Source organism: Chenopodium quinoa, unplaced genomic scaffold, assembly GCF_001683475.1.
Source record: "Chenopodium quinoa cultivar QQ74 unplaced genomic scaffold, ASM168347v1, whole genome shotgun sequence".
Classification (NCBI taxonomy): Eukaryota; Viridiplantae; Streptophyta; class Magnoliopsida; order Caryophyllales; family Amaranthaceae; genus Chenopodium; species Chenopodium quinoa.
In genome coordinates, this window is record NW_018742881.1 from 772,751 (window position 1) to 789,643 (window position 16,893).

The window sequence follows — 16,893 nt, forward strand, 5'->3', positions numbered from 1 at the left end:
AAAAATTCTAGGACCCTATTTGCAGAATTGTACATGAAGTTAAATCTTGCAAGATACTCGTATATGTAATAAAAGTAGAATAAGAAAAAATAACCCGAGTATATAATAGAGATTTAGGTCGGGTTAGGATTGACGACAAAGACGCCAGGATATACTCATACAGTAGTAGTATTGTATGTTAAAAATTTGCAAAGTTTTAATAAATAAACAAACAAACAAAACAAGTTGTTGTGAATATTGTTGAGGTGTCGGTGGTGGTCTTTCTTCAAAGTCTTACTTCACTCACTCTTTTGCTCATCCTTCTTCTTCTGCTCCCACCTCACCTGCTCTACTCTACTTAACTCAACTTCTTCCCTACCATTTTCTCTCTCCTCATTTTCATCATTTATTTCAATTTCAAAGCAACCAATTAATCCATTCATTAACACATTGAATTCCAATGTTTTTTTGCTGAAATTTTGCATAAAGTTGCAATCTTTATTTCAGGGGTTTGTTGGGCTTTTTTTGTTGTTTAATTTCTTTTTACAGATTTAGAAAATGCAGAGATCTGAGAGAGATTATCCAAGGGATAAAAAGAAGGAATCATCAAATTGTCTTTTTGGGTTTGGAAATTGGATCTCAAGTATTATGGTGGATCCAAGACAGATTCTTGCTGGGTTTCTTACTGTCACCATGTTTGTTATGCTTGCTCATATGATTAGAAGAGACCATTTTCATTCCAATTCTCAGGTGGGTTTAATTTTTCAATCTTTTCATTAAATTGTGGTTTTTACTTGATGGGTTTTGTTAATTTTCCTGTAAAAATGTCAGAAATCTGTTCTATACATTACAAAATTGACAATGATGTAGACATGATTCGATCCCATGTCTTGGATACCACCCCCGAGACTTAAACCAACTAAGCTAGTCGACATCTAACCATCGAATAGTAAAATGATTAGAATTTTTAGCCTTATGTACTTATTTAATTTGGTTTTGGTAGATTAATAGAATTATTGAGATCTTATAGTTTTGCATTTATTTTATATTATAAAGGTGAGGATGTCATCAACTTCAAAAACCCAATTTGAAGAATCCAAGTATGCAGAACAATCTGTTGTTGAAGTTGATAGCAGTGGTCTATGGAAGGAAGATGCTCCTGAGCTTAAACCTTGTTGGGCCCAACCAAGTTTGGGTATTAATTTCTGAACTCTGAAACTTCAAAAAGTTATGAATTTGATTTAATATTTGGATCTCAGAAAAATGGAATTATGATGTCATAATATTAATTTCTTCATTTTTTTTTTCTTACAGAAGAAGGAGACCAATCTGAGGGATATGTTACTTTCTCCTTGACAGATGGTCCAGAATACCATGTCTCACAGGTGACTAACCAGATTCCACCTCCTTTTATTTATTTTCAAAGTTCTTGAAATTGCAATTAATGATGTCATAAAGCTCTTGTTGAAATTGCAATTAATTTTGCCCTTAAATTGGTGGGTGATTTATGTATTTAATTATTGTATACTATAATCTCTAAATTTTGTTTTAGTTTGGATGTTGACTGATCAATAATTTTGATCAATCTCATTACTTTCTTGTTGCAGTATGGAATATGATAGAATTATAAAAAGAAGATGAGTTTCCTTGTTTGTTAGAGTTAAATGTTTTGTCATGTACAAGAATTTGTCCTAGAATCTTGTTGGGGTAGCTCAATTAATCTTAAGTTTGTAGCTTTTGCGGCCATCTGAAGTTCTGGGAAAATCACCATCAATACACATTGGTGAAAAAGAGATTTTTTATTCCAATCGAAATCAGCTAATTAAACCTTGGAGTGTCAATTTGTCACCTAGGCCTATGGTCTCTATCGTCTTTCTAAAACTTGTAAATTCCCAACACCACCAAGTCACCAACTATAGGAGACTTCTGCTGGGTAATCATTGTTACCCTTACTGCTGTTCTTGTCTCTGAACTGTGTTACAAAACTTGTAGGTTTATGCTGTCATGCACACTCGTTAGAAACTTAGAATCTGAACTGCTCCTAATTGTGTTTAGTAGGATATCTAGGTCGAGAATATCCTACTACTCTTTAAACGTAGCTTTCTACTTTTTATAAGCTTATGATGTGCTTCTGTTACCAGATTTGTAATCGGAATTATACACAGTGGTGTCGCATTTAGATTGGGTGTTGGATCCCTCATATTGACATGCCTGGAGAATCAAATGTTTGCAGCCAGAAACCTGTATTTAGGTTGTTAGTTGGTTTAATTGGAAACATGGCAATGCTTCTCTTCAGTTTTGTGAGTTGATAATGTAATTAGAGTTGGGCAAAGTCTGCCAACATACATTCACCAATTCAGACATTATTATGTTGTAGTTGTATAATTGTATTAATCTCAATAATTGATTGAGTCTCATGCAGTAAAATTTCCTTTGACACAGATTGCTGATGCGGTGGTAGTGGCAAGAAACCTCGGTGCAACTCTTGTAGTTCCTGATATTAGGGGAAGCAAGTTGGGGGACAAGAGGTCGGTAATCAATTTTTGTAACATAACTCGTTTTCTTTCGTTGTGTTCTTCTTTTCATGCTGTTGACAGTATCAATGTTATGTTGGCTCTTCCTTTCCATTGTGCTGCATATTTGGTTCTGCTTTCCATTCCAAAATACTCTGTAGTACCTTGGGAACCTGAAGTGTGGAATTTAGGTATGAAGAATTTTATCATTGCACAGAGGAGAAAACTTTTAAATGAAACTATTACTTGCTAAATAGCTTTGGAAGTGGCAAATTGCACGCTCCGGCCGTGTATTAATCCTCATGCATGATTAGTTTAATACGGGAAAAGTATGGAAATCTAGCAGAAGTGTAGCCTTTTTTTTTATATTTATGTACACTTATTGACTTTTCCACCATTCCGATTGCAGGGATTTTGATGACGTCTATGATTCTCAGAAATTTACAACTAGCTTGAATGGGGTGGTCAGGGTAGTGAAGCAACCTCCTTCAATATCAACAAAAAAACTTGCTGTTGTGAAGGTTCCTAATCGTGTTACCAAAGAACACATTGCCGAAAATATTGAACCAGTGTTCAGGGAAAAGGGCAACATCAGGCTAGCTACTTATTTTCCATCAGTAAATATGAAAAAAGATAAAACAAAAACTGAAATTGATGCTGCTGCATGCATGGCAATGTTTGGGACTTTAGAGTTGCAACCAGAAGTTCGTGGTGTCGTGGACTCAATGGTGGAGCGATTGAGAACATTGAGTCGAAAGTCAGACGGCCGCTTTGTAGCTGTGGATTTGAGGGTTGATGTATTAGAAAAGAAGGGTTGCAAAGACAAAAGTGGTTCTGCTACAAAAAGTTGTTTTAATGCCGGAGAAATTGCTACTTTTTTAAGAAAAATTGGTTTTGGCAAGGATACCACAATCTATTTGACACAATCAAGATGGGACAGCAGTCTAGACACACTAAAGGAGCTCTTTCCCAGAACTTACACAAAGGTAACTTCTTGGAATTCTCTTATTTTGGTAATATTAACTTATTAAGTACAACGGCCTGTAGTGCGTAACCAACATTTCCAACCGAAACCACTAAATTAAGACCTCTAATGCATATTAAAAACATGGTACTATTCTTCACAATGCGAACAATATTGTTAGTATGCAAATTTGATCTAACTAGCGTTTGCCGTTGCCAATTATTGCAGGAGGGAATAATGCCTATGGATAAAAAGGACCAATTCCTTAATCCAGAAGCACCTACACTAGAAGAAGTTGTCGATTACTACATCTGTTCTGAAAGCGATGTTTTTGTACCAGCCATTTCTGGCCTATTCTATGCCAATGTTGCTGGGAAGAGGATCTCTTCTGGCAAAACACAAATACTCGTTCCAGCTGATATACCTGGCTCTTCTGCTTCCCCAGATAACTACCTTTCTCACTATGTCACCAAGCAGAACCACTTGGCTTATTCATGTTTCTGCTGATAGTTTTTCAGAACCAGAGACAAAATATTGGCCATACCTTTCATAATAGTGTTCAGAATTCTGATAAAACAGGTGAGTTTAACCATTTTGATAGTCAATGGTTGAGTGATTTTTCATACTTAAATTCAGGGTAACCTCAGGAAAACTCGAGGTTACTTGATCTTTAGAGATACAGCTTGTAATATATTTATTTAAGTTGTATTGTAGTGATTTGTAAACAGTGTGATTTCAACATGTTAGTTTGGTTCAGTTTGTGGCTTTATGACATGACATGCCAGATTTTTGTGCCCTTGCTAAATCAAAATTAAACTTTTGTAAGAAAAGAATAACATCAATTCTGGAATTATAAATCAAAATTTCAAACAAGAAAAAACTATACCAGTCAAATAGTATTTACTGCCATATTTGCATTTACACTTTGTTCAGCTGTCAGTGTTGTTTTTACAGAAAATATCAGCACAAATGTTGCTAGACTTGTAGAAAATGGGAGTTCGAGTTATACTCATACTTGTCTTCCTCCTAAAACGATTGCTTGCAAGAATGTCGCTTGGCTTTCCGTAGTGAAAGATCGTTGCTCACTGCAGGAAAGCAGATGGTGGAAGCTTAGCTTGACATACTTTGGCTCCTGGATTCTTTCTGTATGTTACCAAAAATAGTCATATTTTTTTACGCATTACGTGCAGTTCTGAATCGTTGGAATGGCCTCCTTAACATTTTGGACAAGGGCGTCTTTGGAACTGGTATGAACTTTCCAATAACAGCCAGAGGCCAGCTGAAAAAAAGTAAAGAAAAAGAATTAGATATTCCGAAACTCATAGCTTAATTGCATGACTGCAACCTTTCAAGAAGTTTTTATTCCCCAACTAGTCGCGCAACTAAATGGGATAAAATGTTCTAAAATTTTGTAAATGAGTAAACTTTAAGTCATGTATGAACAATATGAACACTTCGATTTATGTTATATGCCAATAAACGGTTAAAGCAATTAGCTAGGTTCTTAGCGAAAATATACCAACCTGAACAGGCCGATGGCAACTGAAAGAAGCCACAGTTTCCAGTTCAGTCTAACAGTTGTTGTGAACTTCCCAAGGAATTCAATGATGACTATCTGTTGAAGGTGAAAGGCAGCTTATTAGAATCAGGACTAGTGACACTAAGATGGACATGGCAAGGAGGTACAGAAATTGAAAAAAAAAATTAAGCAAAAAACAGCAGCAGAACCACCCACCTGAAGCACAAATGTAACTCCGATAATCCCCATGAACAGGTGATTGCTAGTTATACCCTTGAAGACGTTCAATTCATCTGGCTTCCGAGCATTGAACTCATTAAACAACTGCAGCATGAAAAGGAAATTAGGCTCCAATTTTACATCTCAATAGATTGGTGAACTAAGAACAGATCTACTAATTCCGAAGTTTACAGCTTACTTGACACAGAACAAATGCATTGAAAATCAATGTATTCTTCAACTTATTCTGATGCTCAAGGTTGCCTTCTTTTAACAAAGAAAAATTGCTGCTACCAAAGTTGAAAGCAAGGAGGATAGCAACTTGATATAGCGCCTGCAAGACCAAAGCAATGTTGTGATAACCTTGGTACCACGCGCATTTCTAAAAAATTACTAGGAGCTTAAGATGGAGAGATATTTACCTGTACAATTAGATTCCTCCACATGACGTTCGTAACCAGAGGCTCCCTAAACATAGAAAGGATGTCATAATCACCATAGATCGACTTTACGATAGTGCAGGATTTTAAAGAATATCAAAAACAAAAATATGATTATTATTCAAGAATCAATCAGTGAATCTAAATTCAAAATAAAACCTTCTGCCAACTGGAGCTCTGCGCATGAGCTGGTTAGTTGGTGGCTCAGTGGCTAGTGCAAGTGCTCCCAAAGTATCCATGATGAGATTTACCCACAAAAGCTGCATCAACAGCATAAACATTTTATAGAGATAGTGGGAATTAGTACAAGAGAAAGGAGAGCAAGAAACGCTACCTGCACAGCATTAAGAGGTATACTGCCCGAGGAAACAGCAGCGACAACATTAATAATAAGTGCTGCAACATTTACGGTAAGCTGGAATTGTATAAACTTTTGAATATTTGCATACACAGAACGTCCCCAACGTACAACCTGTATTCATATAAATCTTCAGTTGCTTACTCTACCAGACCTCCAGTAAGTTCTTTTCTTGAAAGACTACATGAAAAGCTAAGTGATACATGTTACACTACCTTTACAACTGATGAAAAATTATCGTCCAAGATAATGATGTCAGAGCTTTCTTTAGCGACTTCTGTACCGGAAATGCCCATGGAAAGACCAATATCTGCCTAAAGTACGAGGTAACATCAACTAAACATGGCAGAATTTTTGAGACTGAATGGCTTAAAAATGACTAAAACAGTAAAATCACAAAAAATATTTGCTTAATAGATACTTCAACTCATATAAAATGAACTAACATCAATTTCAAGCTTAAAAAATAAATCAACCTTCCTGATAAGACTTTACACAGTAATGAGTGAGCAGGATCACCTATATTAAACATTTATGACTATCAATTGAAATAAACTACTTTGAACAGTTTCATTAAGTTGTACTCTATAGTTGATGTGTTATAATAATTGACATGTATTTTCAGCAATGAATTATAAATATATCCTCATAAGTTCTGATATAATAAGAGTAATGAAATCATAATTTTCATACTTTAACTTGTAACTTAGATAATTGGAATGCCGCTCTTTAAACTAAGGAGATCACGTAGACTTTATTATTCCAACTTTCCATCTAAGTTGCCATAATAAAAATTACATACCAGATCTGTAGGACAACTATGATTATAGAAATACTTAAATTTATAAATAAAAAAAAAATAATAAAAAAAAAAACCCAGAGTGAAACCGTCCTACACATCTAAGTATTTACTTTGGTGAATTCATAAGATGTTCAATCCAATACGATATCAAAGCAGCAAGGAGGGTTTCAATGAAAGAAGCAAGCAACAACAAACATCATCTTTTCCCATAGGATATAAGGAATCCTTTAAGGAAGCTCATATTTTGTTACATAAATTTAACCCCAGTCCTCTTATAAAAGAGTAAAGTGTAAGAAATAAAAGCAAAGAGAACTATTTACTTGAAGGCCAGGGAAATACCTCATTAAGAGCAGGGGCATCGTTTGTGCCATCTCCTGTGACAGCTACAACATCACCTCCTTTGCGTAAAGCACGCACAAGCAGTAGTTTGTCATTTGGAGATGATCTTCCCATCACCTGTATACAAGAAAGAAAAAGGCTTAGAATATTATTTCTATATTGAGAAGGAAGAGATTAGTCATAAATAAGATAAAATGTTCATGCCATTCAGACATACTGTTATTTTTTTGGCAACTTCCTCTTGTTCTTTTTCTGAAAGTGCACGGAACGCTCTCCCTTCAATGACCACAGGTTCTGTAGTATCAGCACCTGGAGAAAGAATCCCACACTCTGTAGCAATTGCTATTGCTGTTTGAATGTTATCCCCAGTTACCATGCGGACCTGTTGTTGCAATTCAATTTAATTAAATGCTGAATGTGAAAGTATTATCGAGTCTTTTAGTTCTCTTCATAGTAGAGAAAATCAGTGCCAATCTTGCTGCCTGTATTAGCTATCCCATTGGAGTTACTGAAGAAAAATTAAAAACAGATGGTTTCCCCAACTTTGGCGGAACTATACAAAGCATTAAAAAGGTTCCCCCATCTCATTTTTACGTGAATTAATTTTACTTCTCACTCACAATATAGTTATCTTTTATCATTCATTTAAGCTCACAATAATGTATCCTATAAATCCAGATATCAAAGAATATTGTACCTTCACACCAGCAGCTGCACAGAGTCTCACAGCTTCATCAACACCAGGCCGACAAGGATCCTACACAAGCAAATTAGACAGTAACATTAAAGAAATTTGGAATTCAAAATTTCTGAAATCCTTGGCTTTATCAATTGAGATTCATAATAAAATGCAAGAAAGAGTCTCAGTCCTCTAAGAGTTTATGTCCTTCAGCAGTGTTACAGTCAGTTTAGCTATCATATCAGATTTTTAACAATCGCATAACTGATAAAGACACTGAATGAACTAGTAAAGAGTCAATGGAATACATCCCCATCTCTACATTTTATGAGAACTTTGAGCAATTTATGAACAAAAAAATACACAGTACATTCAAATTTCTCCCAGGTGTTTCCCTTTCCAAATCTTCGATCAGCTATTGCTACCATTCTAACATCACTTAAACGCAATCACAATGCTTTCAATCTTACATTAGACATACTTCTTATGACAATCAGTGTTATAAAAGGCAGATCAGATCAGAGTCTTATAGTGTGAAACAGATGATAGTGTTATTTATATTAAACGCAGATTATATCAGTCTTCTAAGAACAGATGGTAAAATTATATAGATTATTTGCAGCTTTCTACTATATTCAAAGGCATACAATTGTGAGTGAAGAAATCAATTCTAGAAATAACTCTTTCTTAGCATATAATTTCGTCTGCAGCAAAGTACTTCATTCACATCTATACCTTTATGCCAACAATTGCTAGCAAAATCAGGTCATCCTCTGGTAGGGTCCATTGTTCTAGCTCCTCCTCATTGGTATTTGGAACATCATTTCTGTCATAAGGTCTATAGGCAAAGGCGACACATCGCAAACTTTTTGCTGCCATATCATCAATGATTCCTTTAAAAAATGACTGCAGAAAAAATTTACACTGTAAGTGCCCAGAGGTGCATAGTAATATTAACAGCTGATTTTAAAGAGGACTATATACTTTGCATCAAGATTCAATCACACAATTTTACACAACTCAATCCAAGAGAACTGTAAACGCAATTTTTGAAGGAAAACTTATCTTCAGCTAAATAAGCTACATAAGAGTAATCAATACCATTTCATTTTTAATAGGTTGCACACAGCCATCCAGGTCAAAAAAATGTGTGCATGAAGAGAGAACCATCTCAGCTGCCCCTTTCCAGTGAATATGAACATCAGAGTTCGACTGCAACAATATTAAAAGTTAGAATCTTAAAACAGCATAAGAACAGTAGTTAGATAATAGGTAATATAGTAAATAGTTCGGAGTCTTAAATGAGGGATTATATACATAGAGCAATATGTACTGTTTAACTTAGAAAACAGTAAGGTCAGTAACACACAGCATATCTATCTAATAGAGTAAATTTAAAACAGAGAAATGCAGGGAGGCAAGTACCAGCTGCAATGCAACTCCACCACGCTTTTTCTCTGAATTGAACGGGCATACATGGAGAATAATGGCTTCTGATCTCACAGCATCAAACTTCATGCCCATCTTTGAATATATGACAAATTTACAGGATAAGTATAAATAATATAAGGGAATAAACATGTTTTGGAAATAAGCTACTGAATTCATATAATTTATTAAAGATATACCTCTACTCCCCATGACAAAATAGCCTTTTCTGTGGGAGATCCAGAAACTTCTACATTGCCACCCTCCTGTGGAAGAGATTAATAGAAGCTAACATCATTTTAGATATCAAATGAAAGAGGGAAAACTATAGAAAGTATGCCTATGAGTGAATTCCTTTCTGTTGCACTTATTAAAGCAACAGAATTCCATTACTTAAATACGAACTTGTCAAAAACAAGAAAGAAAAGTATGAAAAAAGATCATACCTTAGGAGCAAAAACACTACCAGTGGTATTAACTGCAACACCTTCTATTACAAGAGTTGAAAGCTCCTTCTTCATCTGGGAAGCATCACTTGGTGGATTCAACTTCTTTTTACCAGCATAGGCTTCCACTACGGTCATCTATAAGAAAATAAATCAGCGCACTATTTAAACAATTACAGAAGGCTTTCTCCACATGCTCCCCTCTTCACTAATTAATAAAGAACTTAAAGCTATCTTCTTCTCAACCCATTGCAATAGTAAAGAGTAAAAACCAATAATTATGTATGAAGCTACAGATATATGAGCCAATACACACCTGATTTAATGTTAGTGTTCCAGTTTTATCACTGCAAATAGTAGTTGCAGAACCCATAGTTTCACAAGCTGAAAGCCTTCGCACCTGTAAAAACAAATAAATAAAAGGATATAATTGTTATACAGCAATCAAACGAACCTGAAACTTCTATGAAAAATCAAGTAAAGCTCATTGACATGACAATAAACCAAAATTGCTACTCAAGACTTATACACATACATTAGGTTATCAATATTTCACAATGAAATTTAGAATAACCGTGAGGCTTAAAACAGATAAATTATAAACTATAGCGTAAAAAATCCTTATAGAAAATAATGACTAAGTGTGCATCCTGCCAGTTATGCTCTATTAATTGGTAGTCAAGAAGCACGATCAACAAAACCTTTTCAAATATCAAAGCAGTGAATTGTTAAGATTCAAGTTTTTAACATAATACAGATATCAATACATATCAATCCGATATCATGCAGATACATACAACACATATAGTGTCTTAACGAGTAAACTAAACAACATGAACTGAAAGTGGGATTCTATTTCCACGTTTAAGCAAATTTCTGGGATGCACATTACAAGTACATTCCCAAATTACAGATGCATAAAAAGGAAAGCAAAAAAAACATACTAGGGCTTTATCTGCCATCATTTTGCGCATTGAATAAGCTAGGCTGTCAGGAAAGATAACAAAAATAAATAATGAGACACCAAGAAAACCCAAAAATAACCAAGATGGAAAAAAGAAAAACAACACTCTTACGTTAAAGTAACAGCTAAGGGGAGTCCTTCAGGCACTGCAACAACCACAATCGTGACCTGAAATGTGCGATGGTCAAAAACATGAACCACTATATTAGGTGAACATCAGAAGAAATAATCTTACCGCAATGGTGAAAATCTCAATCACTCCATCAACTGCTTCACTAAAGCTTGTTTTACCCCCAACAAATTGCACTTTACCATCCGGATCCTTGGTGTGGCCAGTAAAATATCTGCAAGAATATCCTTAAAGTTACAACTTCCACTGGACGATGTTCCACTAGTCAGTAAACTGATGCATATAATACTTACCGTAGCACCAGAATGGCCAGGACAGCTACAGCAACAGAAAGCCCGACTATGCCTATAAAAGTTGCCACCCCATTTAATCGCACCTAATTAACATATGTGTTATTAAAAGCCCAACTCTTCTGAAAACAAACTAGAGGCAAAGGGAAAGGGAAAAAAAAAAACCTGCAAAGGGGTTTCTTCACCAGTGTCTTCCGAGATACTCGCCATCAGCAATCCCCACTCGGTATTAATTCCAACACCAGTAATCTAATACCAGTAAAAGTAGCTAATGCTCAAACCAATGCAAAACATCATAGAATATAAATTACCCAATATTAAGACTCAATTGATAACAATTAATGAATACAAAAAATAACTCATACCAGCATATATCCAAAGCCATCTGCCACTTTACAACCGGCTAAAAGAAAGGGTGACTTTTTGTCCTTATGAACCTGTGAAAAGAGGCATACATCTTGAAAAATATCAAATTAGCAATACCAAAATAATTTTTAAGTGGTCTAACCGGCTTACAATCTTGCTTTCTCCAGTCATGCTGGATTCATCAATCGCCAAGGAGTGACCAGATATGAAGACTCCATCAGCAGGGACCTCGGTTCACAAAATAAGAAGTTAAAGTTAGTATTCTCAAGTTATGCTAAATTCAGCAAGTAAACAGACAAAGTAACTATGTGCACCTGGTCTCCAATTTTAAGAGGCACAACATCACCAACAACAATGTCAAATATAGAGATCTTTTCCCTTCTGCCACCTCTAATCACCTGCATTGACAACATTGTGCGATTAGATAGGTGCAAAAATATTATAAACCCAATAAATTTGTATAAGGAATAAGTAAGACATATAAAATGCTGTATGTTTTGTTACAGAATCACACACCTCTAGCTGAATATTCCTTTTCTCTGCGTTTAAATTTTTAAACTGAAGAGATTGTCGATAATCACTGATGGCTGTTCATAAATCAAATTAAGTTGAATGAATAAAAGCAGTTACTCATATCATATATTTGAAGCAGGAGAGATAATAATTTCAAGTTTACGACATATAAATTGAAACTGTGCAGGCAATGACTAAACAAAATGTACATTAATGAACTAAACAAGCAAGCCTGGAACCAATGATATGCACAGGCATATCTAAAAAGATGTCAGAAACTCAGTATCCATATCCATCTCCTCCCCCCCCCCCCCCAACCCCCGACTTGCATTCCCACCAAAAGAATTTCAAGATTGATCTAAGAGCAGAAATTAAAGTTTCATACCTAACCAGTTATTTTAATCTAAAACCTTCGTTTTGGAACATTGTCAACTTTTTTGCACCCAACAACAGTTAGGTGCTTTTATTAACAAGAATGAGTTGATTGCAGAGTAAGCTTCAACATCAACAACACTAAATCAAAGCCATGACATCTCAAACCCAGCTCCACTCCCTCTGTGCCATTACATCTCATCTACCAATTTACAACAAAAATAAAAAGGTTTAGTGGCAAAATTCATACCAGTAACAAATATGACTAGCAACACTGCAAAAACAATGCTTCCTCCATCATACCATCCTTCCTTAAGACCCTGCATTTAGAAACTAGAGTCAAAATTTCAGCCTTGGAGAGGAGATTAATACTAGGGGAAAGCAATAGATTACTTAATAAGTCAATGACTGTCGGAAGGCCAATAACACATAATTCCCAAGAGAAACAGAAGTAAGATACTTTTGTACAAGAAACAGATCCAAGAGAGCTATTTGTATTCAAAGACTCTTTCAGAAGTCCAGAAATACAAGCTCACCTCAGTTTTAATCCCTAATGCTAGTGATACAACTGCAGCTATGATTAAGATAATAAGGGTCAAATCTTGCCAAGATTCCCACAGAAAAGACTGCAAAACAAGGATTTTAACTAATCAGAATAATTTCGGAAAAAAATGAAAAATGCTTTGGAACTGTTTACATAAAAAGTAGACAAACTGATTACCCAGAAGCCCTTTCCCTTTTTGGTAGGGTATGTATTTGAACCAAATGAGTTCTTTCGCTTTACAATATCATCCACCTCCCCTGAGACTCCTGTTTCTAAGTTTGTACTAAGCTTATCTTCTAGCCCTTTAACCTGAAAGTCACAAGGTTGTAAAGTCAGTAGAAAATTATAATTTCATGAAGGGTAGAAGAAGATAATATTACTTACTCCTCCATAGTCGTCCAGAGCTGAAAGTTTATTATCCCTGACCATTGTAGAAAGTTGTTCAAGTCCAATTCCATAATCACCAGTTGATATTGGAGGTGACAATGAAGGGTCTAGCACTAAATGCATATCATGGAAAGAACATAATAAGCAACTGTCACAGGAATCAAAATGTAAGAGTAGGCTGTGTGGCACAGGATCTAGGGATTACCAATATCTCGTTGCCCAGCCAATTTGAAAAGCATTGCTGCCTAATGAACCACCAGAAGGAACAACAAAAATGAAAAATATATTACATTAAAACAACAAAAATAAAAACAAGTACATCAATCTTGGAAAAAAGTCTGGTAATACTTACTCTCACAACTTGTGCATGGGCTCTTATCATTCTTCTCCTTTGCTCTTTCTCTTCATCCTTCTTTAGATCCAAGGTGTAGCGAAATCGACGGGAGGCATTTAGCACAAGTGCTGCTTGCTGCAATTAGGGAAATGTATCAGAAACATGAAGTTCCAAACACCCTTATAAACTACTGTGACACCATAACACAAGGCAGAAACACAACAAAAAGAAGTTTGTGTCAAGGATAACAACATGGTTACTTAAATATGTTCATTCAAAGTAATATAATCCAGTAGCCATTGCCAACATGGTTGACATTACCCCCAAAGCTCTTGGAAAATATTGATGGAAAATCTCCATTACACTACATATGTTGCTTCAACTTGAACTTCTCTCAAACCTATTACTATACTAAATTACTAATGTCATGCCAAAATAAAATTCCTGTCTCACCTCTTAGAGGAAAGCATACCGAGGAAATATAATCATCACTAGAAGAACATTAGAAAGTCCGAGTGATGAATGCAAAGCGAAACTGAAAACCTTGAAATCTAGAGAATACATGTGTAAAAGAAGAATCCACTCTTTAGCTTAAATCAAATCAACGGCTCACTAGTCAAAAGCTCTTCAGGTATTTAAAACATAATGAACTTTTTGTAAGAAATAAACAAAGTCATCTTGATGCAAGGGAATTTTCTTTTCATAAAGTAGAAAGATTATTTGCAACAGCATTTGTTATATGACCCCAAAAATCAGCAATTCACTTTGAGAAATCAACATCTAAGTTAAGTATGTTTACTCAATTTCAGTTCTCATGTTCCAGTAGACCACATTACACTTCCATCTACAAAATTGATACTTCTCACTAGAAACAAGTCCAATAACACAATGATTTACTAAATCCAATCGTAACTTGTTTGCAGAAGTTTGTGTTATATACTGCCATCCTCTAGCACAAATTCCACTTCTCCAACCCAAAAATAATATTGCTGAGGAAACAGGAGTCAAGGAAGAACCTTTTATCAGTCTGTTTCTACCACTAATAACCAGATGTATCTTTTCATGATCCATGCATCAACTGCAACACCTGAAATTTCTCCCTCTACGATTGCAAAGCATCATATATATGTTGATAGTATATGCAAAGCCAATATGTACAGCTCTCATCACATGAAAAAACCCCAAATATCTTAAATCTTTGTTCAAGATGTATCATCTTCATGGCAACCTAGGTACCTTTTCATAAAAGCAACTTCTCCGCATATTTGATATGTTAGGGGTAAATAATACATTTAAACCTCTTAAGGCAACCAGAAAATTTCTGTGTACAGTAATTGAGAGGAAGAACCATTCGTTGCTGGGTATGTATTTCATCATACATACTATGCTACTTTGTTGAAATGAGAACTTTTTTTTTTTGTATCTTTTTTCCGGTTAATTTCGATGTATGTGTAAGATACCACTTTTTTTTTGTTTCTTGACATTTTTCAGTCTCCTCTATTTTATGGCTACATGCCTTCTTTTTCTCCCTGTTCTCTCTTTTTTCTTCTTCTTCTTCCTAAAGGTATGGATTGGCCCTCCTGTACCAAATAGGCAACCATCCAGCCTCGTATGGTTGTCTCTTGAAAACAATAGGCGAATCTTGTGGTTATGGTTGCTTGGCTACAATGATCGTCTTCAAAGAAACAACATTTTCTAAATACTACTGCGATAATTCTAAAAAAAATCATCCTTGTCATCAATCATTGTCTTGTTTGTTGGAGTCTTTTTTATTGGATACAACTTGTTTGTTGGAGTCTTGTACACCCCTCAACACTAACTTCCTTAATTCATAATTTCATATAACCATCACAATCACCACAAAATTGATTGAAACACCACAGTGAACCAAATCACATGGGCATCCTCTCCTAGTTAATACAATCCAATCCAATTATCTAACTCTACATTTAATCCATTTAAATTACATTAAACTCAAACACACAATAACAAACAATATCATGTTACATGTAACAAGGGTAACATATAAACATTTTTTTTTTCTACAAAACATCAAATAAAATATTACCCTCCAACGCCTAAGAGATTCAGGTGGTGCATTCTTAGTATTGGCAATATCAAAAGGGTCATCAAAATACTCCTCCTCCTCCTCGTCCTCATCCACCTCCTTCTCGACCGCCTCGTATTCGTGTTCATTGTCATAAGCAACACCGGCCTCAACATCAACACTTCCGGGAGGCAACATCTCCTTGGTATCGGTTGGCTCGAGACCACCCGCCATGATAAATAGCCCTTGTTGTTCCTCAAACTATTTCTTTATTTGTCACTACACAAAATAAAATCATAAAAAACCCCAAAAAAAAAAAAATTAAGGAGCCTTCTCAAGGAGAGATGGCACCCGCCCTATAATTTTTTTGGGGTAAACAAATTAGTTCAGAGCCAGTGCCACCACCCCCTACTCAACCCAAAAACAACCAAACAAAAATACAAACCCCAAAAAAAATTGAAAAAAAAAATCCCAAAAATAATTATTGGATGAATATTAACCAACAATAAAACCGGATCATTCGAAAAAAACAAAAAAAAATCCCAGATAAGAGAAACGTGTAAAATGGCTGAAGGAGAGAAAATACAGGAGAAATAACACACGTATTAAATTGCATAATAAATGTAATTAATTCTATTAATAGTAACAGTTTTACTTAAATAAAAACGCTGAATTTAGCTTCATTGTATTCAAAATTTAAAATTTATTAGTGGGTATTTTGTTAAAGAAACTTACCGCAAACATAGCAAAAATTATGCCGCCAATCTCTCTGGTTTTTCTTCTGTGTTTCTTTCTGAAAGAACATTTCTTTGATGATTTTTTTGATTTAGTGTTGGACTGATATTAGTTGTGGAGTTAGTGGTGTTGAATGCGATGAAAATTGATGGATGATTTGCTACACTTCAGAGTATAGACAGTGGGTAATTGATACATTAGTTGAAGTAGTCTTTTTTGTACGAAGTTTCGCAGAAATTTCTTAATTTCGCGCCTTTAAAGGTACAGTACAGTACTGGAACCCGTGTACGCACGATTACAAAAATTAAGATGAATACCTCCGTTTTTTAATGTTCTTTTCATCACCGTGATGGAGGGAAAAAATAAGATAAGAGAGAATAAGGGTCTGTTTACATTTACTTAATTTCAGTTCAATTCAGCTCTAATCAGTTCAGTTCAGCTCCAATTAGTTCAGTTCAACTCTTGATTTTCCTCTCTCATAAAATATTCATTTTAGCTCAATTCAGTTCAGTTCACTTCAGTTCA

General features: G+C 35.1%; 2 protein-coding genes across 8 annotated transcripts; one reads left to right on the top strand and one right to left on the bottom strand.

Annotated features, from left to right (window-relative positions):
• The first annotated feature begins 225 nt into the window (after positions 1 to 225).
• LOC110726731 (uncharacterized protein At1g04910-like) lies at positions 226 to 4,242 on the top strand. Of its 3 annotated transcripts, none has more exons than XM_021906218.1 (6): positions 226 to 729; positions 1,036 to 1,174; positions 1,300 to 1,364; positions 2,422 to 2,507; positions 2,902 to 3,478; positions 3,685 to 4,242. In XM_021906218.1, the coding sequence occupies exons 1-6, from the start codon at positions 538 to 540 to the stop codon at positions 3,961 to 3,963; spliced, it is 1,338 nt and encodes a 445-aa protein (XP_021761910.1). In that variant the 5' UTR covers positions 226 to 537; the 3' UTR covers positions 3,964 to 4,242. The 3 variants fall into 3 exon arrangements, with proteins under 3 accessions (XP_021761910.1, XP_021761909.1, XP_021761908.1); XM_021906217.1 differs by having other exon boundaries at positions 227 to 729; positions 1,297 to 1,364; XM_021906216.1 differs by having other exon boundaries at positions 228 to 729; positions 1,294 to 1,364.
• Positions 4,243 to 4,309: 67 nt separating this feature from the next.
• LOC110726730 (calcium-transporting ATPase 9, plasma membrane-type-like) lies at positions 4,310 to 16,595 on the bottom strand. 5 transcript variants are annotated; one of them, XM_021906211.1, is made up of 34 exons: positions 16,369 to 16,595; positions 15,655 to 15,912; positions 13,605 to 13,721; positions 13,458 to 13,497; positions 13,250 to 13,365; positions 13,043 to 13,174; positions 12,858 to 12,947; positions 12,572 to 12,641; positions 11,953 to 12,023; positions 11,751 to 11,834; positions 11,587 to 11,664; positions 11,436 to 11,507; positions 11,236 to 11,319; positions 11,074 to 11,156; positions 10,886 to 10,994; positions 10,763 to 10,818; positions 10,631 to 10,673; positions 10,003 to 10,086; positions 9,687 to 9,824; positions 9,441 to 9,506; positions 9,238 to 9,336; positions 8,914 to 9,024; positions 8,548 to 8,718; positions 7,831 to 7,890; positions 7,351 to 7,515; positions 7,134 to 7,250; positions 6,208 to 6,306; positions 5,969 to 6,106; positions 5,794 to 5,894; positions 5,617 to 5,662; positions 5,394 to 5,528; positions 5,192 to 5,299; positions 4,980 to 5,071; positions 4,310 to 4,735 (listed from the first exon to the last, which is right to left on the bottom strand). In XM_021906211.1, the coding sequence occupies exons 2-34, from the start codon at positions 15,865 to 15,867 to the stop codon at positions 4,630 to 4,632; spliced, it is 3,294 nt and encodes a 1,097-aa protein (XP_021761903.1). In that variant the 5' UTR covers positions 15,868 to 15,912; positions 16,369 to 16,595; the 3' UTR covers positions 4,310 to 4,629. The 5 variants fall into 5 exon arrangements, with proteins under 5 accessions (XP_021761903.1, XP_021761904.1, XP_021761906.1 ...); XM_021906212.1 differs by having other exon boundaries at positions 15,655 to 15,989; XM_021906214.1 differs by lacking the exons at positions 15,655 to 15,912; positions 16,369 to 16,595 and adding an exon at positions 14,603 to 15,648.
• Between the last annotated feature and the right edge of the window lie 298 nt (positions 16,596 to 16,893).